The 25156-nt window shown below is 38.0% G+C and overlaps 1 protein-coding gene across 2 annotated transcripts in view; it reads left to right on the forward strand.

Moving 5' to 3' along the window:
• C1QTNF7 (C1q and TNF related 7) overlaps window positions 1-23895 on the forward strand; it is a 147147-nt gene extending 123252 nt beyond the window's left edge. The window contains exons 2-3 of one of the 2 annotated variants that reach the window (XM_022566986.2): window positions 6398-6643; window positions 12362-23895. In XM_022566986.2, coding sequence (XP_022422694.1) covers window positions 6398-6643; window positions 12362-12993 — 878 coding nt within the window. In that variant the 3' untranslated portion in view covers window positions 12994-23895. Of the gene's footprint in view, window positions 1-1558; window positions 6644-12361 lie in introns of those variants that run through there. The other variant, XM_089911698.1, reaches the window with a different exon arrangement.
• The last annotated feature ends 1261 nt before the right edge of the window (window positions 23896-25156 follow it).

Consider the following 25156-nt stretch of genomic DNA (forward strand, 5'->3'; position numbering starts at 1 on the left):
GCAAGATAATTTGTCTTTCTCTGTCTGATTTATTTCACTTAGCATAATGCCTTCAAGGTTCATCCATGTTGTCACAAATGACAGAATTTCCTTCTTTTTTGTGGCTGAATAATATTCCATTGTATATTTTATACACACACAGACACACACGCGCACACACACGCACACACACACACACACACATATATATCACATTTTCTTTATCCATTCATCTGTTGTTGGAAATTTAGGTTTCTCCCACGTCTTGGCTATTGTGAACAATGCTGCTATGAACATTGGGGTGCATGTACCTTTTCGAATTAGAGTTTTCATGGGAATACAGACATCTCTTCAAGGTAATGATTTTCATTTCCTTCAGATAAATACTACCCAAAAGTGATATTGCTGGATCATATGGTAGTTCTATTTTTAATTTCTTGAGGAATCTCCATATTGTTTTCCCTAGTGGCTGTACCAGTTTATATTCTCACCAACAGTGTACAGTATTCCTTTTCTCCATGTTCCCATCAACACTTGTTATCTCTGGTCTTTTTATGATGGCCATTCTAACAGCTTATTGGGGTTTTTTTCATTTTCAATTTCCTGATAATAAGTGATGTTGAGCATCTTTTCATGTACCTGCTGTCCATTCATATGTCCTCTTTGGAAAAATGTCTATTCAGATTCTTTACCCATTTTTAATTGGATTATTTGGTTTTTAGTATTGAGTTATATGAGTTCTTTATGAATTTTGGATATTAACCTCTTCTCAGATACATGAGTGGCAAATTTTATCCCCCATAGGTTGCCTATTCATTTTGTTGATCATTTTTTTTGCTGTGCAGCTTTTTAGTTTGGTGTAGTCCCACTTGTTTATTTTTGCTTTTGTTGCTTATGTTTTTGGTGTCATATTCAAAAAACTGTTGCCAAGACCAGTGTCAAGTGCTTTCTCCCTGTGTGTTCTTCCAGAGGTTTTATGATTTTAGGGCTTACATTTAAGTCCTTAACCCATTTTGAGTTATATTTTTGAGTGGTGTGAGATAGGGTTCCAATTTCTTTTTTTTTTTTTTTTTTTTTGCATGTGAATATCTAGTTTTTTCCAACACCATTTATTTATTGAAGAGACTATATTTTGCCTGGTGAGTATTCTTGGCTCCCTTGTCAAGTATTAGTTGACCATGTATGCATCGGCTTATTTTATTTTATAATAAAGAAAAAACAAGTTATTTACTGAAAGCTCTCAAACTGTGGGCACATTTTCTAGAAGCTGAATCTTTGCACTGATTTATTCAGTATTTCTCCAAGTATTTTCCATAGCTAGTTTAGCAAAAACTAAGGGTTTTATGACTTAAAATATTTACAAAACACTATATACTACATCCCTGCCTTACAGATTCAAAATATACATTAACATGAAGGCTTTGAAATCTATAGTACCACAAAGTATTATAATTTTTAAAATGGGTATTTAAAAAAATTAAAGATCTGTTACTTTGTAATCCTTACAGAAAAATAGGATAGAGAGTCATTTACAACTAACATCCAGGACAGATCTGTTCAAATTAACAATATTTCCAGAGCTTTGATTTTCTAACTCCAAAGGAGCACACTAGTGGAAAAAAATAATACATTTTAGCACATATTCTGCATAAATTTACATAATTCAATGTAATATTTCAAAGTATTTTGTATGAGGAGTGACTGCTAATGTGTATGTTTCTTTTTGTAGTTTTAAAAATGTTCTAAAATTAGATTATGGTGTACATTGAATTGTATACTTAAATTGGTCAGTTTTATTGTGTGTAAATTAAATCTCAAAAAGCTGTTTAAAAGTACTGTAATGTGTATAGAGCCATGACTCACATAGTTCATTCCCAGTCAGAATAACCAAATTCATCACAAACGAGTGGGGCAGTGGTTGAAGGATGGATTTTTTAATACAAGGTGTTGAAAATATAAAGTTGGATCCCTACCTCACACATTTTAATCAGAAAGACTCCAATGGCTCAAATTTTAAAGGTGAAAAAATGAAAATAAAATTGAAAGAAAAGTGGGAGAATTCTTTTTATTATCTTGAAGTGGGGAAGACCTTCTAAACACAAGAAATTGAACCCCCAAAAGTGTCTTCAAGATAAAAAGATTTTTTAAAATACATGAATGAAGTGAAAAAACAAACTGGGAAAAGCTATTTGCTGCTCATGTCATAAACCACATGCAAAGAATATACATATAAATATCTATCGCACTATTGTTTGTAATATCATAAGAATAAAAATGTCCCAATTATCCATCAATAAGTGACTTGTTAAATATAATAGATTCTTACGATGGATATTCCACAGCGACCAAAAAACGAATGAGGCAGCTCTATCTATATACTGATATCTCCAAGCTAAGTGGAAAAGCAAGGTGCAGGAATTTGCATACAGTATGCCTACAGGCGGAAGGACCCACAAGAAACTAGCAACAGTGATTGCCTCTAGAGAAGGAACCTACATGTCTGGGAGACTGAGAGGAAAGAGAAGAGATTTCCTTTTCATTGCACATCTTTTTTTAATTTTATGAAGGTGCATGTTTTATCTATATAAAAATAAATATTTTAAATACTTTAGACTATACAAAGTTAAAACAACTTAAATCCTTTATCTGTATTTCTCAGACAGATACTGCAAAAGGGACCCATAGACCCCAGGAATATTTCTTTAAATTCTCTCTTTCCTCTTTCTTTTGTAATATTCTCATATTCCATAATTTCTATCTAGTCTTTTTCCCACAAAAATCACACCTTCCTCGCTCCCAAAATCTCCTTTGCCCTCAGCCTGAGTTTTTTGTGCTAAACACTATTCTACGTGGTTGGAGACATCAATGGCTAACACAAAGATCCCTGCCCTCATGAAGCTTACATTCTATGAGATAGAGATATTTACAAATTTAAAAGCGTAATAAAATTAAGGATAATCTAGTAAATTAGAGGATGATGAGCACAATGGAGAACAGAAGAAAACAGAACAGAAAGAGGGCACGTCATGGATAGGAGAAGGCCGTCTGCAATGTTAGATGAAGAGGTGAAGGTTGGCTTGAATGAAATGGTAGCGTTTGAACAAAGGCAGAAGCAGATGAGGGAGGGAGACATGTAGGCATCCTGGAGAAGAGAGCTCCAGACAGAGGGAAGAGACAGTGTGAAGGCCCTAAGGCAGAGCGTGTCTGGCATCTTCGAGAAACATCAAGGGATCCAGTGTGACAGATGGTGAGGAAGTGGGAAGAGAGTAGAAGAAGATGAAGTCAGGGAGGTAAGAAAGGTGGGCAACCAATCAAGTAGGGCCTTGTAGACCATGTACCATGAGGCTTTTGACTTTTAAATGAAATGAAGAACCATTACAAGATAATGCCACTGTAGTTTTCCATTATAACCCACACCCCTTTGTCATCCTGACGATTTGAGTCCCAAGCCTCAACCCAAGCCACTCACCATCATGTCATCCTCACAGGTCAGGTGCCGCAACACCTCGTCCCTCAATTCTGATGAGGGTTATTAATGGATAACCATGCTGAGTGCCTTTCAAAGTATTCTAACTAGGAATGCTTTCAGCATTTAAACTACTGTGCAGACAATATTCTAGTGCATTTGTCAAAGAATTGCAAACCATTTGTTCAATGAATATCTTTGTTTCAGTTGTTTTAATTTATTCTTTCTTTGAGTACCTTTGCCTGGCTCTTGTAAATATTAACATCCTTCTCCCAAGCACATCTTTAAAATTTTTGCATACTCTATCCATCATAACCTCAACTCTGACCACACGCTCCTTCATAGACTGATCCCCAACTATTGTCATGTGTGTTCTCGGCATCTCCACCAGTGTCTGAGATGCCACTGCCCAAAGCACCTTCTCACCAGATCGTTTCAAGTCCCTCTTAGGACCAGCTCCTGGCTTCAGCTACAGCATCGCATTCCAGGTCTGGTTAAAAGTCTCCTTATAAGTATCTGTTCTCCTCTTTTAAATCCCTTCTCAAAGCTTCCTCTAATCAGTTTTTTGCAAGGTGGAAGATCTAGCAATTTAATCATTCTGTCTTGTTTTAACTGACAAGGGTTTGAATAAAAGATTCTTTCCATTTTCTTTCATCTGAGGCACCTTTGGAAGGGCTGGAATGTTTATCAGATCTGCTGGGCTTTTCAGAACGTGCCTTAATCCCAGATGAGTAATAAGATAAATAATTTTGAGTTTGTGTTCTATAAGCAGACAGGGCATAGAAAAATGTTCCATTTGATTTTTTTTGGTGGGGGGGTAAGGGCACTGGTAACATGGAGATGTGGTCAAGGATACAGAGCCTATATTTGGATAAGTTGCTTCAGTTTTTCACTAATTAGATTTCTAGGAATCAGACTTATTTTGAACTACATGTGCACACTATGTTTTTCTCAGTTTGTCATTCCTATGCTCTGGCAAATTTCTGGATCTAATTCCAAGATGTTACAATTTCCTCATGGGTGCTATAAAAGTGGTACAGTGTGCTGGTTAATTTTCTGATGTGGCTGTCAAAAAAAAAAGAAACTCTATCCAATTGCTTTTCCCACATGTTATGATTATCTCCTTTTGGCAAGTGTACACCAGGCATATACATTAAGCATTGTACAGATTTCTTTTTTTTATTTTATTGATGTATAGTTGATTTACAATGTTGTGTTAATGTCTTCTATACAACAAAGTGACATATATATACATTCTTCTTCACATTCTTTTCCATAATGGTTTGTCAAAGGATATTGAGTATAGTTCCCTGTGCTATACAGTAGGACCTTGTTATTTATCCATCCTATATATAATAGTTTGCCTCTGTTAATCCCAAACTCCCAACCCTTCCCTCCCCTACACCCTCTCCCTTGGCAGTCACAAGTCTGTCCTCTATATCTGTGAGTCTGTTTTCGTTCTGTAGATATGTTGATTTGTATCATATTTTAGATTCCACATATAAGTGATATCATATGGTATTTGATATGGTATCATATCTTTCTGACTTACTTTGCATAGTATGATAATCTCTAGATCCATCCATGTTGCTGCAAATGGCATTATTTCATTCTTTCTTATGGCTAATATTTCACTGTGTATGTGTGTGTGTGTATGCATATATATATACCACATATTCTTTATCCATTCATCTGTCGATAGACTTTTAGTTTGTTTCCACAGATTTCTTATTAAAGCATAGGTCCAACCATGCAATAACTGCTCATTTATACCACCCCAGAATCACATGTATACTCCCACCCAAGATGCTGATAGCTCTAAGACATTAGCCTAGAAAATCAAGTGTCCCAAGCCTACACTACACACCTCTCAGCCTATATGCCAAATGTGATGCTAATAAATGATCCATCATCCTCAGTGGCCAGGCTTTGTGGAGGGAAAAACCAAATCCCATTAGATCAGAGCTGAAGAGATCTGTTGCCTGCTTCACTCAGACCATGTGGCAACGTGTGTGATTTAATTTCACTCAGCTCTTTAATTGAGCCCCAGTGCTAACAGCTTAATGGGACAGTAGGGCATTATATCCTGCAGATTTTAAATTAAAGTTTGAGACAACTCCACTCAGGACATGCACAGTACTCCAATTAACACTAATTGGCATTACACATGATTATCAAATGAAAAACATGATTTTCCTGAAAATGTCACTTCCTTTCTCTTGCTTTAAAAAGCCTATAAATTCTAAGAAAACGACTGTGGAAGCATGCAAAGATTAGATATAAAGATGTCTATCTATCATGGTGTTTATACTAGCAGAAAACTGGAAGCAAATGTCTATAATGGGGAATGTTGTACATAAAGGATAGTAGAGGCAAATGCAACAATTTTTTAATGTTATGAATAATTTTTGACATGGAAAGATGCTCACGATATATTGTTAAGTGAAAAAAAGTTAAAGACTTGCAGGAATGTCATAACATCACTTTTCTTCATAGCATAGAAAGAAAACACCAGAAGGATGTATACGTCAAAATGTAAAGAGTAATTATCTGTGAGTGGTGAGAATAACTTTAATGTTTATCTTATTCATTTGCATCTCTAATTTTCCTTTTAAAAATGTGTACTTTTGCAAAAGCAAAACATTGTTTTTCAAAGTCCACCATTGATTCCTGCAGAAAAGAAAATGCAAATGCAACAAAGTGATTTATTCTGGAATTTTTAAAAATCTTCACCGACTTCATCTCCACGAACCCTTGTGTGGGGCACTGAGAACTCTCTATCAATAAAGTGCTAATAATTTTCAATGGAATTATTAGGGCAAACAGGGTATTTAGACACACATGGAGAGGTGAGCCCTGGGGTGAATTTTTGCAAATATCCATTCTCATGTTCAGTTATGCCAAAAGCCCCACCTGAGAGGGTGCATTTATGTCCGTGTGTTTCTCTTCCAGAGCCAAAGATGTTTGTCTTGCTCTATGTTACAAGTTTTGCCATTTGTGCGAGTGGACAACCTCGGGGTAATCAGTTCAAAGGAGACAGCTACTCCCCAAGATATATCTGTAGCATTCCTGGCTTACCTGGACCTCCAGGCCCCCCTGGAGCAAATGGTTCCCCTGGGCCCCATGGTCGGATCGGCCTTCCAGGACGAGATGGTAGAGACGGCAGGAAAGGAGAGAAAGGTGAAAAGGGGGCTGCAGGTAATGAATGAAGTTCCATAAAAAAAACCCTCTGTCACCCCCCCCTGAAAATCACTCCCTTGTTTTGTTGCTTTTTCTAATGAGAATTGCCCTTTAAATCCCTTCTCAACTTCACCTTCATTAATCGTAACAATTTACTGAGTCCTCACTATGCTTCAGATACTGCTCTAAACCCTCTACCTGCATTCTCATTGCATCGTAGTGACGACTGCATTCTCATTGCATCGTAGTGACGACTCTTTCAAGGGGACGTGATCACGTTTTATACATGAGAACACAGAGCGGTAGCATGATTAAATGAATTACTGAAAATGGAAGTGCATGTCTAGTGACTGGCAGAGCTGGAGTCATCTAGAACATCTGATGTCCGTGACCTCTGGGCTGGTACAGCCAGCGGGCAATGGCTGCATGCGAGACAGCATGGATGGATAGAAAGACAGATGGATGGGGAGGAGACAGAGAGATGAAGGAGAGGCAGGAACTAGGATCCAAAAGCACAGAGGCCATCCTGCTCTGCACTCATATCCTTAACAAAGACACAAAAGGCTTACTTGTCACAAAGGAAATGACAATAATACTGTATAGCCTACATTTCCTAGTTCAACACTCTCCCACCTGTCCTGTAGCAGCTGAAATATAGATGTCGTATTGCTCTTTACAGCAACACAATTGTGTCCTACTCTTTCAGTAATTTTCACTTTTTTCCCCACAAATAAGTTGGCCCATGAAGCTTGCCAGATTCTGCAATCCTTCAAAGTAAACTGAATTGAAACTCTAGTAAGGCTGTGTTAACCCTAAAAGAGGAAAATTTGGATGGAATCCATCTTTGAAAACAAGTTTCTGAGTGTAAAATGTGGAACAAAAGACAGGAAGAAAAAGTCAGTAGATCTAAGAAATACATCTCTATCTAGTCATTGCACGTGATTTACTGGTATTATATGAAACAATATCATAATATATATTCAGAAGATTAGATACCAATTCATTGCTGAATTTATCATGCAGAAAATATTTGGCAAATAAGAAGCTACTGAATCTATGACCCTTAATCAACACTAGATAAAGTATCTTTAGGTAAATTTTCAACATCAGATAAAGAACTTTTCATTTGGAGCTTACATTTCATCTTTCAAAGGCTCTATTTGGTAGCACATATGAACACTCTTACTGCTGTATCATGATCATGAATACGTTTGAAAGCCTATAATAATAACACCAGGATCATAGTTAGATACTACTGGCCCTTTTAGTTTATTGTGTCTAGAAGCAATAATGTAGGAGTCACAGAAACATTCACTGGAGTCAGAAAGACATGACATCTTCAATTACTAACAGCATCCTTGAGAAGAAAACCTCTTTGAGCCTCGGTTTCCTTATTTGTAAGTTGGGGGTAGTAAGTGTCATTGTGAAATTAAGGAAGATAATACATGCAAAGTACTCAATAGAATAAATGCCATGTAGTAAGCATTCCGTAAATGTTTGCTGTTATTATTTATTACACTGTGATCTGCAAATATTAGCCTCAGCTAAGTTTGTGAATATCCAAAGCCATATAATAAACTAGAAATGAGCTATCCATTTCATGAGGTAGTTCTAGTGTTATTTAAAGATATGTATATGGATATGTATTCAGAGCAAATTGAATGTTTGTAACTGCTACAATTTTAACCATATATGAGATCGGCTATCCCCCATATTCATCAATCCATTCATTCATCCATCCATTCATGCATTTTTCATTCAACAAATATTTTTGTGCACCTCTTGCTCTCCAGTATTGTTCTAAACCAGTGTTTCTCAACCTCCACACTGATGATATTTGGGTCCAAATAATTATTAACTGTGGGATGGCTATCTGGTGCATTGAATGACATTTAGCAGCATCCCATTTGATGTCAGTGACCTCCCCCACCAATTGTGACAACCAAAATGTCTTATGGCATTGCCAACTTTCCCTTGGTGGGCAGTGTTTAATTGCCCCCCGTTGAGACCACTGTTCTAGGGAATGCAAACATGAACAAGACATTGTCCCTGACTTGATAAGCAAACATTTGGGTGGGGGAGGCCAATATGGAAACACACATGATTACAATATGTCAGTATCATCATCACCATCATCACCATCATCACCATCATCACCATCATCACCAAGAACTTACTGTGTGTCAGCAATTTTACATTTAGTACTTAATTTCAGCCATAACCTTATTAGCTAAAATTATAATCAATAATAATAATAATGTTACAAATGACAAAATTGAGATTCAAAAGTAAAAAAGACTTTCCCAACCTTAGTTATTTAAATCCAATATATATTGATACATATACACAAGTAAGGATATACGACAGCTAAGAAAGGTAAGAATGCCTTTGTGGTCAATGAAGAGAAGCACACCTCATTTACAAACAATAAGAACAGAGTCCTGTGGCTTTGAGAATTAGCTTTTAATGTGGCTAGAACTAGAAACAACTTGGTTGGAATCTTCTACTTCCTGTTTCCCCTTTAATACCATATATGTCTTCCATTCATCCCCACCACATCCACCTCAACCCCCTGGCAAGGTCAAGTATATGTCTTCTCCAACTTCCCTCCTCTAAATTACAAATACAGAGTTTATTATACTGAATTATCAATTTTCTGTAAAAATATCTGTCTCCCTCACGGGTCTATAGCAATTATTGTGGTAGCATATTTTTAAAATTTAATTTAATGAGAATGCACATCCATATAAATATCTTCAAATAACACTAGAACCACCTCATGAACAGATTATTCTACTTCATTATATGGCTTTGGATATTCATGAACTTAGCTATGGCCCATATTTGCAGATCACAACATAATATGTCATCACAGCTAACTTGAGGGTAGGACAGGTGTCATTCATGTCAATGGCATTCAGCCCTTGGAACAGTGCCTGGCATGTAGTGGATGACCAATCAGTATTAGATGGTTTAGATAAATGTATGCATGCACACATACATATATGATGGATGGATGGATGGATGGAGAAAAGAAATGGCACTGAAGAAAAAAATCCTTGTAAGCTTGTTTTGTGGAGAACTAAGAAGAAATTCTTTCTCTCTAAGCTTCAGTATCTAAGCATAGACTAACACTCCATAATTCTCCTCTCTACCCAGCATATGTCTGACTGAATAGGGAGGGGGAATGATTTATCCCTTCATTCCATTCTTCATTAATTGGCTTTTATCACAAGGGTAAATCCTTCATGCAAACAGAAAGAATTACTGTAAATTATTACCACTGGTCCCTGATTATCTAACTCTCAGCAGTTCAAAATATTAAATAGCTATAGAGATCCAAGTGTTGAGATTATAAAGATCTTTTCACGGCTAGCATTGTAAAATTGCATCTTAGTATTTACGGTTTGGTCTCAAAGAATTTTCAAGAGGATGAAACCTCAAGCAATCTAGTCCAACACCTTCATTTCAAGAACTGGGAAACTAAAGTCAGAGAGGTAAAGCCCCTTCTTCACAGTCACCTAACTAATCCATGGCTGAATTAGGGCTTGTCAAGTCTACTGAGTCACTGTTTACTACTTTCCCAATGGCTTTAGAGTGAACTTAGATCCAATTTCTTCATAGTACAAATGGGGCATTGGAAACTAAGACAATAAGTGACTTGCCCAAAGTTATAGAGGCAAAGAAATTTCAGTGCATAATGAAATTTAATGGCAGAAATTGTTACTGATGCCAAAATGTTTTTTTATTGATACATCAGTCACTGGTGAAGACAGCAAAAGTTAGCTCCTATTGAAAATAAAATAACAATGTATAAGTTGTAGTCCTTGATTCAAAAGTTAATTTAATAGTAAAATAGTATTCATATTTCATTTCTACCAAAAAGAAACAAACACTGAAAGATTAGACTATTATGTCCTTATTTCCAGAAATAAATACCAGTTTGTTTTGGCTGGGGCTAGTGGAATTTCGACTTAATAACAAAAGTCATCTAGAGCTGGAGGATGGTCCTATGACCAGTAACAATGCTGATCCTAGTCACCAAAAACGGGTTACATTCATTATTAGCATTTTCTATGCATCATAAATTATTACACAACCTCTTTCTAAAATTACTGAAACAAAATACTTGATGTTTTAAGGGTAAAGCTTTAATTCTCCTGAAACTTGTATTATCCAGAATACTTCATTTCTAAATTTGCCAAATAACTGAAAAATGATCAAATTCATACATTGATGTATGTGTAATATTCAAATAAATGATATCAAAACACAATCAAGATAAAAGTTTTAGCTTAATAAAAGTTCCTGAGAACAAATACATAGTTAAGAGTAAAAGTACACAATATAACAACAATATGCTTTCCCTGACTACAAAAGTGCATTACAAATTACCAATCATTTGGATACTTTTCAAGAAAATATTTATGGAATGGATTTGGCCATAAAATTGAATGACATTTTTTATGCTTTTAAGTCACTGTTATTACATATACGGTTTAAAAATTAAATAGATTTTGCTTATCACTTTCAACGCATGGTCACAATTTCTCTACAATTAGCCTATGGTTGACCTGTAGATATAAATATCTGAACAAACAGAAAATATTCCAGTATGATGATTTTGAATTTGTTGAAATCCTTTCACAGCCCTTATGTATTTTCTACAAATATGGAGACCCAGAGAAAGTAAAGGACTTGCCTAAAATAATACAACCATTTAGCTGCAGAGCCAAAAAGAATGAAAGGTTTTTTATTTCAGCCCCAAAAGTAAGAGGCATTTTGATGAAGGAGAAACATCATTAGGCTAAGACTTGGATTCCAGTCCTAGTCTTGCTACTGAAGCAAGTTTCTTCACCCTTCTGGGATTCAGTTTTCTCCTTCAAAAATGAACTCCTGCACAGTGGTGGCAGTCACTGTTGTTTGGTTATCATGACATATTGAAGAGCCCTTACTGTGGTGCACTTTACAAATGACACTCTGGCCACTGCCCCAGATGTTCAGATGCCAGAGTCAGGCAGGCATGAGTTCAGATCACAGCTCCATCACTCCCTAGCTCTGTTTCCTTGAGCAAACTAATTTCTCCATGGCTCAGTTTTCTCATCTACAGCGGAAGTAATAATAATTCTTAGTTCATAAAGTTGTGCAGGGCTTAAAGAAGATAATGCATGCACCTAAAGCATTGACCCTGATACATTGTAAATGTTCAATAAATATGAGCTAATCTCACTTTAACTTTTTATTGGGTTGGCCAAAAAGTTCGTTCGGGTTTTTCCAAACCCAAACAAAACTTTCTGGCCAACCCAATACTAATAATCCTGATAGAAGTAGAATGGTGCATAAGATTAAGTAGCCTCTAAGGATTCATCTTGTTCTGTCTTCCCCCATGACCTCACTCTGGGGAATAATATCATGCTCCTTGAATTCCTCCTATAGAGATAACTATCTATATGTGTCTAATTTAGCAGCAGGTAATCTGTCATCAAAATGACGGTTACTTATTTTAAATTAATCAGGTTTTAAATGATTTCTTACATATTCAGGAAAATTTTCTTGACATTTTGATGAAATTTTTCTATTTCCATTTTAGTGCATCAGTGATTTATTTAAATATTAATTATGTAGTAGTATACTGTTGAAAGTTGACTGAGAAAAACAATTTAGGGTATGTGGGCATGTTGTTTGTGACTCTATATTTACAGAAACTGTTAATTAAACTATAAACTCTTTTTGAAGGTTTGAGAGGTAAGACTGGACCACTGGGCCTTGCTGGAGAGAAAGGGGACCAAGGAGAGACTGGGAAGAAAGGACCCATGGGACCTGAGGGAGAAAAAGGAGAAGTAGGTCCTGTTGGGCCTCCTGGACCAAAGGGAGACAGAGGAGAGCAAGGGGACCCAGGGCTGCCTGGTGTTTGTAGATGTGGAAGCATCGTGCTCAAATCTGCCTTTTCTGTTGGCATCACAACCAGCTACCCAGAAGAAAGATTACCAATTATATTTAACAAGGTCCTCTTCAATGAAGGAGAGCACTACAACCCTGCAACAGGGAAGTTCATCTGTGCCTTCCCAGGAATCTATTACTTTTCTTATGATATCACATTGGCAAATAAGCATCTGGCAATTGGGCTAGTACACAATGGGCAGTACCGGATAAAGACCTTTGATGCCAACACAGGAAACCATGACGTGGCTTCGGGGTCCACAGTCATCTATCTGCAGCCAGAAGATGAAGTCTGGCTGGAGATCTTCTTCGCTGACCAGAATGGCCTCTTCTCGGATCCAGGTTGGGCAGACAGTTTGTTCTCTGGATTTCTCCTATATGTTGACACAGATTATCTAGACTCCATATCAGAAGATGATGAGCTCTGATGAGGACTGCTGGTCTGAATGTCCCAAGATCCTTGTGGCAGACACACTGATTTAATCTGGGGCCCTGGAAGGTGGGACAAGCAGAAATGAGATCCAAAAAGACACCCACTCAGATTCCAGAGAATTTACAGATAGTTCTAGCAGAATTTATTAAAACACGTTGAACTACCAAACCATTGAAACCACACCAAAATGAATTCTATAAAACAATAACCCCAGATATGTTTTCTCAAAAGTGATGTTCATAAATATTTAAACAAATTAAAGACAATGTTAGAAATTTTCTATTAAATTCCCTGAGTGCTAAAACCAGCTGGCAATGATATTATATCATTAAATCTTCATACAATGACATTTTTGCCTGTTACTTAAGAGAGTCATAACATCCCAAAGTCCTTGACAATTCTCAAAAAGTAAAAACCCAAAGGTAAGAGAAGCCAAGTAATTTCAAGCAAGCTAAAGAGAAGTGATTATTTTACTATATTATTCATTCCTTCATGCTTGTATATATTCACTCAACAACTCTTTAATGAGCCCATATGAGCCAGACACTCTGATGCTGGGTCAGATTTAATGATTTAAAACAATATCTGTACCTTCATACAGGCTAATGTGTGATGAGCACACTCTCACAGTTCAGTGTGATGAGCACCATGGCAAATAAAGTGACTGGATGCTGGAGGCATCTGTCCCTGGGGGTGGGAGGCAGAGAAGATTTTACACATGGAAGGACATTATGTGTGCTAAGTGTATATTATTAAGTAGGTGGGAGGTATGCAAATAAAACGAGGAATTCAGAAGCTGCATTCTCCCCATCTCATCCTCAAACACCATCAGGAATGGGTGAAAAATCTAGAGATACCCTGGGAGGGGTAATGGAAATGAAGAGAAACAAGTTACAGAGACCAGTCGGTAGATCATTCTCCTAAATTCTTTATTGTGATGGTTACCCAGGACATATATTTGTCCTCTTAGCTTTCTCACAGATAAGAGCACTACTTTACATTATAGTAAGACATTATTTCTCATGGATTTCCCAAGTATTAAATTCAAATAAAGCAAAGCATATGACCATTGATTTATGAATAAGTTGATGGGAGGAGTGAACAGGAGGAGAAGAGGGTGTGACCAAATATCTAAGCAAATAGCTGTCTCTTCAAAGTTTCACACATACCTTAGTTCCACTTTCTCTTAGTGTCAACATCTTGTTCGCGACTGAACTGCAATTCCTCAGTTAATCTCACCCATAGTACTCTCACCCACACTCCCTTGGCTGATAGTAATGGTGTTCTCTTGCTCCTCCTTTTTGGTGTCATCTGACCCTCCTTCCATGTATTCCTCTCTTTACTCTTTCATTTAATAAATATCATTTAATGCCTCCTATGTGTGAATCATCACATTGGGTTCTGTGAAGGCAGAGCAACACCAAGATGAATATAGAGCAGCTCCTGCCATCAACTTTCTAAGGACATAAGAAAGGAAATGACATGCACACAAACACAAATACCTAGAATTCTGGAAATAAACATGCTGAAATATGCTAAGTGCTAAGCTGGAGATAAAGACAAAATATTTTAGAAGGAATGCTGAGGGGAACATGTTAACTCCAAAACTGGGATGTAAGAGAAAACAACTAGGGAAATCTCTGCCCCCTTGGCCTGAAGTGACAGATAAGAAGTGGAGTGGCCAAAATGGAGAAAGGGCACGTCCAACAGAGGGAACAATGGGGACAAAGCATGAAAGTGAGAGCAGAGACCAAAAAGAAGAATCCATAGGCCATATTTCAAAAGTCTCAATTGTCTACCTGAGGATTGGGGAGTTTACTCATAAGAAAGTGTGAAACCCCTGTGTGTTTCAGAGCTGGGTGCTACTATTATCAAGGGTGAAATTTACAATGATCAAGCAGCTGTACATAAGGGCAATACTTCCTTCTCCCATCTTGCAGATCTATCTAGCTTTCTTCATCTTCCTCTGCCTACCATGCATTAACCACTTGTTTCTCTCTCCTTCTGAGTCAGGACATGTAGCTGGGAGACCAAGGTCAATAAAGATTAGACAAAGAAGAGAGAGAAGAGGTGTTTGAGATAGTCACCTACCTCTAAATAGCATCTGAACCTGGAATTCCAAACTATAAACCATTTTAAAAAACAGCCAACGGAAGAAGCTAATGTGGGGAACAACAAAATATGGGCCCTTTGAAAACTATGGGATTTGCTGGAGAAACTGAAAATGGAAAATTCATTGCAGACAGTCAAAACCCATAAGAATATTACGTAATTTAAATTTTCTTATGATCATGAACCTTTAATGCATTCATTTTTGGATGTTGTTTACTTACTTATCTCTTAAAAGTTTTTCATTACAAAACCTACTTTCAGATCCAAAGGATTTAAAGCCACTTACAAAGATTGATAAAATACAGAAAGAACACATTAGTCAAAAGCACATGAGAACAAAAAAAAAACCAGTTAGCAGAAGGAAAGAAATCATAAAGATCAGACCAGAAATAAATGAAAACGAAATGAAGGAAATGATAGAAAAGATCAATAAAACTAAAAGCTGGTTCTTTGAGGAGAAAAACAAAATTGATAAACCATTAGCCAGACTCATCAAGAAAAAAAGGGAGAAGACTCAAATCAACAGAATTAGAAATGATAAAGGAGAAGTAACAACTGAACCTGCAGAACTACAAAAGATCATGAGAGATTACTACCAGCAACTATATTCCAATAAAATGGACAACCTGGAAGAAATGGACAAATTCTTAAAAAAGCAAAACCTTCCGAGACTGAACCAGGAAGAAATAGAAAATATAAACAGACCAATCACAAGCACTGAAATTGAAACTGTGATTAAAAATCTTCCAACAAACAGAAGTCCAGGACGAGATGGCTTCACAGGCGAATTCTATCGAACATTTAGAGAACCTGTTCTTCTCAAACTCTTCCAAAATATAGCAGAGGGAGGAAAACTCCCAAACTCATTCTACAAGGCCACCATCACCCTGATACCAAAACCAGACAAAGATGCCACAAAAAAAGAAAACTACAGGCCAATATCACTGATGAACGTAGATGCAATAATCCTCAACAAAATACTAGCAAACAGAATCCAAGAACACATTAAAAGGATCATATGCCATGATCAAGTGGGGTTTATCCCAGGAATGCAAGGATTCTTCAATGTATGCAAATCAATCAATGTAATACACCATATTAACAAACTGAAGGGGAAAACCCATATGATCATCTCAATAGATGCACAAAAAGCTTTTGACAAAATTCAACACCCATTTATGATAAAAAAAACCTCCAGAAAGTAGGCATAGAGGGAACTTACCTCAACATAACAAAGGCCATATATGACAAACCCACAGCCAACATCATTCTCAATGGTGAAATACTGAAACCATTTTCTCTAAGATCAGGAAAAAGACAAGCTTGCCCACTCTCACCACTATTATTCAGCATAGTTTTGGAAGTTTTAGCCACAAAAATCAGAGAAGAAAAAGAAATAAAAGGAATCCAAATCAGAAAAGAAGAAGTAAAACTGTCACTGTTTGTAGATGACATGATACTATATATAGGGAATCCTAAAGATGCTACCAGAAAACTACTAGAGCTAATCAATGAATTTGGTAAAGTAGCAGGATACAAAATTAATGCACAAAAATCTCTTGCATTCCTATACACTAATCTTGAAAAATCTGAAAGAGAAATTATGGAAACACTCCCATTTATTATTGCAATAAAAAGAATAAAATACCTAGGAATAAATCTACCTAAGGAGACAAAAGACCTGTATGCAGAAAACTATAAGACACTGATGAAAGAAATTGAACATGATACACACAGATGGAGAGATATACCATGTTTTTGGATTGGAAAATTCAACATTGTGAAAATGACTATACTACCCAAAGCAATCTACAGATTCAATGCAATCCCTATCAAACTACCAATGGCATTTTCTACAGAACTAGAACAAAAAGTTTCACAATTTGTATGGAAACACAAAAGCCAAAGCAATATTGAGAAAGAAAAACGGAGCTGGAGGAATCAGGTTCCCTGACTTCAGACTATACTACAAAGCTACACTAATCAAGACAGTACGGTACTGGCACAAAAACAGAAATATAGATCAATGGAACAGGAAAGAAAGCCCAGAGATAAACCCACACACATATAGTCACCTTATCTTTGATAAAGGAGGCAAGAATACACAATGGAGAAAAGACAGCCTCTTCAATAAGTGATGCTGGGAGAACTGGACAGCTACATGTAAAAGAATGAAATTAGAACACTCCCTAACACCATACACCAAAATAAACTCAAAATGGATTAAAGACCTATATGTAAGGCCAGACCCTATAAAACTCTTAGAGGAAAACATAGAACACTCCATGACATAGATCACAGCAAGATCCTTTTTGGCTCACCTCCTAGAGAAATGGAAAAATATAATAATAATAAACAAATGGGACCTAATGAAACTTAAAAGCTCTTGCACAGCAAAGGAAACTATAAACAAGATGAAAAGACAACACTCAGAATGGAAGAAAATATTTGCAAATGAAGCAACTGACAAAGGGTTAATCTCCAAAATTTACAAGCAGCTCATGCAGCTCAATATCAAAAAAAAAAAACAACCCAATTAAAAAATGGGCAGAAGACCTAAATAGACATTTCTCCAAAGAAGATATACAGATTGCCAACAAACACATGAAAGGATGCTCAATTTCACTTATCATTAGAGAAATGCAAATCAAAAGTACAATGAAGTATCACCTTACACTGGTCAGAATGGCCATCATCAAAAAATCTACAAACAATAAGTGCTGGAGAGGATGTGGAGAAGAGGGAACCGTCTTGCACTGTTGGTAGGAATGTAAGTTGATACAGCCACTATGGAGAAAAGTATGGATGTTCCTTAAAAAACTAAAAATAGAACTACCATATGACCAAGCAATCGCACTACTGGGCATATACCCAGAGAAAACCGTAATTCAAAAAGCTACATGTACCACAATGTTCATTGCAGCACTATTTACAATTGCCAGGACTTGGAAGGAACGTAAGTGTCCATCGACAGATGAATGGATAAAGAAGATGTGGCACATATATACGATGGAATGTTCCTCAGCCATATAAAGAAATGAAACTGAGTTATTTGTAGTGAGGTGGATGGACCTAGAGACTGTCATACAGAGTGAAGTAAGTCAGGAAGAGAAAAACAAATACTGTGTGTTAACACATATATTTGGAATCTAAAAAAAATAAATAAATGGTTCTGAAGAACCTAGGGGCAGGACAGGAATAGAGACACAGACGTAGAGAATGGACTTGAGGAAACGGGGAGTGCAAAGGGTAAGCTGGGATGAAGTGAGAGAGTGGCATGGACATATATACACTAACAAACATAAAATAGATAGCTAGTGGGAAGCAGCTGCATAGCACAGGGAGATCAGCTCAGTGCTTTTTGCCCACCTAGAGGGGTGGGATAGTGAGGATGGGAGGGAGATGCAAGAGGGAGGAGCTATGGGGATATATGTATATGTATAGCTGATTCACTTTATTATAAAGCAGAAACTAACACACCATTGTAAAGCAATTTTACTCCAATAAAGATGTTAAAAAATATATTTAAAAAAAAAGCAGTTGAGAAGAAAAGGGCAAAACTAACCAAAGTGAGGCTAATACAAAACTGTGTGTACATGAACATGCTTGTACCTATGTTACACATTTATAGAACCTGTGTATTTCCTTGTATCTGTGTGTGCAAAATGGCATCCTCAGGTCATTCATCACTGTGAATGATGTTGTTTGTCGAGGAAAAAGGAAAGATTCCATAAACTTTAAATATACTTTTTCTCTGCCACTCAATGAAAAAGATCATGGACATAAATACATTTTACATATTAGCTATTTGTTGTTTTATACCTTCCTCTCTCTCTCCTTCTGTAGTTCCACTTTCAGTAAATGGCATCACTACTCATCATGTCACCAAAGCCAAAACCTAAGAGTTATTCTATGTCTTCCTTCCCTTCCCCAGTGAATTTTGTTCAGCGTAAATGTTTATGGTTCTAGCTCCTGTGTGTACATTTCTGAGTCATTGCAGCTTTCCATTCCCAATGCCAAAGTTTCATTCATATACTCATCATCTCTTCCCCCGACTAGTAAAAACTTTTTAACTGAGTCTTTTCCTATGGCCACAACCCTCCAATCCATTCTCTGCATTAGGTTACATCTATCCTTCTAAATTATACATATGGCCATGTCACTCCTCAGCTTAGAAGCCAGCAATGTCCCTCCAATCTCTACAATATAAAATGTGTCTTGAACTTATTTGGGTTTTGCTACCTGACATGTATATCCTTTTTCTGGTATTCATACCCAATTTCCTCCTGAAGGACCACCATCCTTTATATGCTAAGTCTTTAAGCTTCTAAGTAGAATTGACTTATGCAGTTTGTAAATCTCAGGCCTGATCAATCAGACATAGCATTCTGCTCACCAAAATAATTCATTCAGGTGACTCAAACAGAACCGTGAGACTTTGCTTGTACATCTGTAAAAGAGAATCTCATTCTTTCCCAGTGGACTTGAGCCTGTAAAACTCTAACACATCTTATGATAACAAAGCATAATGCCATATGAGAATAGAGCCACACACAGATGAAGTCGCAAAACAGAGATAAAGGGAGAAAAATAGCGCTCAGAGTCATCACTTGAATCCTGATCTAGACATATCTATAATAGCCAGCTCTTCCTTTGGACTTTTCAGTTATGGCTGCCATTAAATGCCATTTTCACTTAAGCTCTTTTGAGGTGGGTATTCAGTCACTTGCAAAAGATGTTATCCTACCTAATATTAATGCAAGCAGCCTTTAGCTAGGCACATTAGACCCTTTGGGATCTAGCCTCTGCTGACTTTTATAGTCACATTTCCAAAAGTCACCCACATGCAACCTATAATTAAAGAAAATGCAGATAAATGCAGTCCCAGGATGCCTTGCTCTTACATGCCTCAGGACCTTTGCACACAGCTTCATTTGCTCATAATGTCATTGCTGTCCTTCTCTGCCTGGCCAGGTCACCTTTCAAAGCTCAGCTCAAAAGTTACTTCCTTATCTCTAATATTCTTACTCCTCTTCCCCTGTGCACAAGGGGAATCACAGGTGACCTCATGTGTCTTCCTTACCATCTGGGAACTAGTGCATAGTCACAGTAGCAATAGTGAACACTTACTGAGCACTATTTCAAATGTTTCACGTGTATCAACTCACTCAGTCTTCACAACAATTATTCTCACCATTTTACAGATGAGAAAACGGAGAGACAGAGAGGTTAAGAAATGTATAAGTGTCACAAGAAATAGTAAGTGGCACAGTAGGCCTAGGCAGTCTGGCTCCAGAGTCTACTTTTTTAATCATCATGCTAGGTCCTTGTCCTATTTCACACTCATTTCACAGCAGTGCCATCACCATATAGCTGGTCCTATATGATGTCTATTTCTACATCTGTCTATCTGATGGAGGTTTTGTCCTATCATCTTTACATTCCAGGACTGGACACAATGCCTGCCATAATATGTGCTCAATAGAAAATGGGATGAATTAATCAGTGACAAGTTCTTTTCAAATACAATTTTTCATGTGGAGAGAAAGAGATCGCAACAGAAAAGCCCTATGATCGTCCTGTGCATTAACCAAGACTCTTGAGATTACAACTAACAGAATCCAACTCAAACTGGCTCAAGAAGAGGGAATTCACTGAAGTCACATAAAATTCTAGAGCCATATCTGGGTTCTCATTCATTATCACCAGGATTTCATCTCTCCCCATCTCACAGATCACCTCTCCCCAGTGCAGATTTCACTTTCAGGCAGGCACCTGCCATTGTGGCAAAGACAGCCACCAACAGCTCCAGGTTTGCATTTTGCAGCCTCAGCAGGAAAAATACATATATTTCTCTTTCTCCATAGTCCTAGCAAAAGACCTGGGGATGACAGCCCTTTAGTTCTGTTTGGTCCTGTTTGAGTCATGAGTATGCCCCGTAATCAATGATCAGCTAAGTGGAATGTGATGTTCCCATTGGCCGGGCCATGTCATATGTCCATCCCCAGAGCTAAAAGCAGAATCAGTCCCACCTAACTCATATGGAAAATAAAGGTGCCAGGTCTAGAAAAAGGGAGATTGTTGATGGTCAGTCAAAAGCAACAGGTGACCCCTGTAGGTTGATTTCATATAAAATCAAAACCACATTTATTTTGTCTGCATGATGCAAAATAAATCTGTTGCCAGAATGATTTTCCTCTGAGATAATCTAAATTTTTATAATATTTTGTCAGACTTGACTAAATATTGTATATTCTATGAACCTGGCATCTGTGATGATCTCTTGCTACAGGCTGTCTTAATGCTAGCTCCCAGTCAACACTTTTAATGAAAGAATGTATTATTCTCAATTGAAATCTTCTTCCCCCCCTCCAACCTTCAGATTTTTTACATCAATACCCTAAAATGTACAATAATCTATGCAGTTATCTTTGATAATTATAAAAAGAGAGGAGAAAGCATCCTTGGAGATTAGTCTCTTTGTAGAATTAAAAAATGACCAGTAAATCCAATTCATTTCTTGGCCAACAAAATAACAGCAGTGAAATGGGGGATTGAAATGCTATCCTAGCTTATCGACTGACTGTATCGCTGTCCTCATGTTTTCCTTCTTGTTTCTTGAAAGATCATCAATCGATGCCTAATGATACCAGCAGCTGTCATTTACTCTGTGTCTTCTTAGTAACCAGTACCATGCTGGGTCCTTTTAGCTTTGTACCTTATTTCATTCTCAGGAAAAACAGTGCCTCTCCCACCTCTCTCTCCCCCTAGAAGGAGGAGCATAGTGTGAACATGTCAGGACCCCCAATCCTGGGATGTTGCTTACGAGTGACAAGGGATGAGGTCAAAGTTGAGGCCACATACCACAGTCTCTATGGGCTCTTGTCTCCTGGGAACATGTCACTCAGGGTCCAAGAAAGGAGCAGCAGGACACACTCAAAAGGATTTCCCTATGGAGAGTTCAGTGGGATAACTGGATTCAGAAGTGCAGGCAAGGTTAAAAGAACCAAGTAGAGGTGTTGAGGTATCCAAGCACTAGCAATGGCAAGAACCATCACGACCCCGAGGTCTGAAGGGCAGAGGAGGCAAGACTCGTTGCTGAGTGCAGCAGACAGCAGAAGACTCGGAAGACCCTCCTCCAGGAAGCACACCTGGAGAAGAGCCTGGACACTGCTAGAACCAGGCAGAAGTGGAGAAGAAGAAAAGGCAGTAGATCTCTGACCATGCTCTCCTCCACCCTCCAGTCTCCTATCTGTCCTCCCCCGACCAAACCCAACAGCTCCGGGAAGCAAGGGAGACTGGGTGATTCCATGCACAGAAAGGGGATTCTCATGTAAAGAGCAGTACAAGGAAGGATAGAAAATTGATGGGGAGTCAAGAATTAAGGTGGGAGCAAGTGGAAATTGAACAGCACAGGGATCCTCTCTTTAATACCTTCCCTCTCTAAGGTGTGGAGAAAAGGGAACCCTCCTCACTGCTGGTGGAAATGGAAATTGGTACAACCACTATGGAGAACAGTATGGAGGTTCTTTAAGAAATGAAAAATAGAGTTACCAGGTGATCCAGCAATCCCACTCCTGGGCATATATCCAGAGAAAACCATAATTCAAAAAGATACACACAGCCCAATGTTCATTGCAGCACTGTTTACAATAACCAGGACATGGAAACATGTCCATCAACAGAGGGATGGGCAAAGAAGATATGGTGCATGTGTACAGAGGAATATTACTCAGCCATAAAAAAGAACAAAATAATGCCATTTGCAGTGACATGGATGGAACTAGAGACTGTCATACTGAGTGAAGTAAGTCAGACAAAGACAAATATCATATGATATAGTTTATATGTGGAATCTAAAAAAACAGTACAAATGAACTTATCTACAAAACAGAAATAGAGTTACAGATGTAGAAGACAAACATGGTTACGAGGAGGTAAGGGTAGGGAGGGATAAATTGGGAGATTGGAATTGACATACACACACTACTATATATAAAATAAATAACTAATAATAACCTGCTGTAGAACACAAGGAGCTCAGTACTCTGTAATGGCCTATATGGGAAACGAATCTAAAAAAGAGTGGATATATGTATATGTATAACCGATTCATTTTGCTGTACATCTGAAACTAACACAACATTGTAAATCAACTATACTCCAATAAAAAAAAAAACTTTTTAATCCCTTCCCTCTCTAGATTCTCTCCAAAACTCCACAGATGGGGTGCAATAGAACTGGTGCCCCATCTTGTTAAGGGCAGAAGGGAAACCTTCTAATGCTGCTTAGGGCTGCCTGTTAGTTCATGCACAAGAAGCCTTCCAGTCTCAGAGTGGTCCAGCTCGACTTACAAGAAAATTACACTGAGTTTGAGGCCAAGACCTGGCAGTGCTGAAGAGATGTTGATGAAGTGTCCCCTCCGTAAATCCCTCTCCTAAACTTGCAAAGGCCACAGGCAGCTGGCTGTGCATTCAGGGGTTCAAGATTCTACCAAATAGCTTTCCAGCTCATCATGAGTTAACTGCTCCCCCTTCCCCATTAGAAATGAGAAAAGCAAGGCTCAGAGCCATTGAGCAAGGAGACCAGAGTCAAGCCTTAATACACATGGGGTTCAAAGTCCTGCCTACTCACCTCCAACCCCCATGCTCTGTCATTAGCACACACACCTCACTCCCCACCTCTCAACACCACTTCGTTGAGACACTGTTTCATAGATCATTGCACTATGAGGGAAAAGCTTCCTTCCTCAATCCTCTCCCTTTGATGCTGGTAAATATCCTTTCCCTCCTACTTCAACTGGGAACTAAGCTTGTCACTATCAGGATATGCTCAAGCACACCCAAGATATTCAGTGTGGCTATTAGACGAGGCAAATTTTAAGAAGCCAAAACTGCACCAACTTCCCTTGCTCTGCAAAAGGGACAAAGACTGGCCCTAAGAGATTGGTGCTGGGTCCGTGGGTCTGGTTTAGTTCTGCCAAGGAGAGCCCAGGCAATCTTTTAGCATCATCATTATATCACATGCTTAGAAAAATCAGGCAGCCTGAATGCCTCAGTTTTCTTTGCAAGACAGTCTCTACAGTAAACACACACACACACACACACACACACACACACACACACACACACACACACACACACACGTTCTTGTCAAGATTAATCCAAACAGAAGCCAGGAGCAAGCAGGACAACCCTTTTCACAGGCCTCATGTGTCCCTCAATGTGGTTGTAGATCAAGTTTAAGATGTGCCAAATACACTGGGTAACTGAAGAGTCCTTTGGAGAAGATATTTAAAAAAAAAAAAAAATTTGTCATGAGGATTGCTTAAATGCTGTGTCATGGTTTCCAAGAGACACAGTGACATTGACACGCCTTTTCTTTCTGCTCTACATCAGGGTTTCCCAACCTCAGCCATATTGACACTTGGGGACAGATGATTCTTTGTTCTGTGGGTCTGTCCTGAGCATTCTAGGATGTGTAGCAGCATCCCTGGCCTCTACGCTGGAGGTGCCAAGAGCAACCCCCTCCAGTGGTGACAATCAACAATATCTCCAGACATTGCCAAATGTCCCCTGGGGTCAAAACTCCCCAGCTGAGAACTTCTGTTCGACATGTTCATGGTGGCAGAATCTACTCAGTCCCCTCAATCTATCTGTTTGCCAACAACCATTTTCCAAATGACTTTTTTTTTTTTTTTACAGACATAACCACATGGCTGTTCACCATTTCAGGTAAGATATTTGTTCCCTTCTGAGAACCCCTAGTTGAACTGTACACTGTCCTGAAAGCACACGAGAAGCAGTCAGAAACTCTACCCTCACCCAAATCCCTTTCACTATAGCCAACATATTTCCTTTTTGTTTTGTCTAGGATACAAAAATCACAAAGTCTCCAACTTCTAAGAATGTATTCCAAGAAAATAATTAATAATGTGTGCAAAGATTTAATTACAAGAAAATCCTTGCAACAAAGTTCATAATATAGAAAACTGGGAAATAGCCTAAGTGTCTGTTAAGAGAATAATGTTTAAATGAGCTGTGGTA

The sequence above is a fragment of the Delphinapterus leucas genome, chromosome 5, assembly GCF_059928025.1.
Source record: "Delphinapterus leucas isolate spDelLeu-1000000601 "Yukka" chromosome 5, BTC_Dleu_Yukka2, whole genome shotgun sequence".
In the NCBI taxonomy this organism is placed as follows: domain Eukaryota; kingdom Metazoa; phylum Chordata; class Mammalia; order Artiodactyla; family Monodontidae; genus Delphinapterus; species Delphinapterus leucas.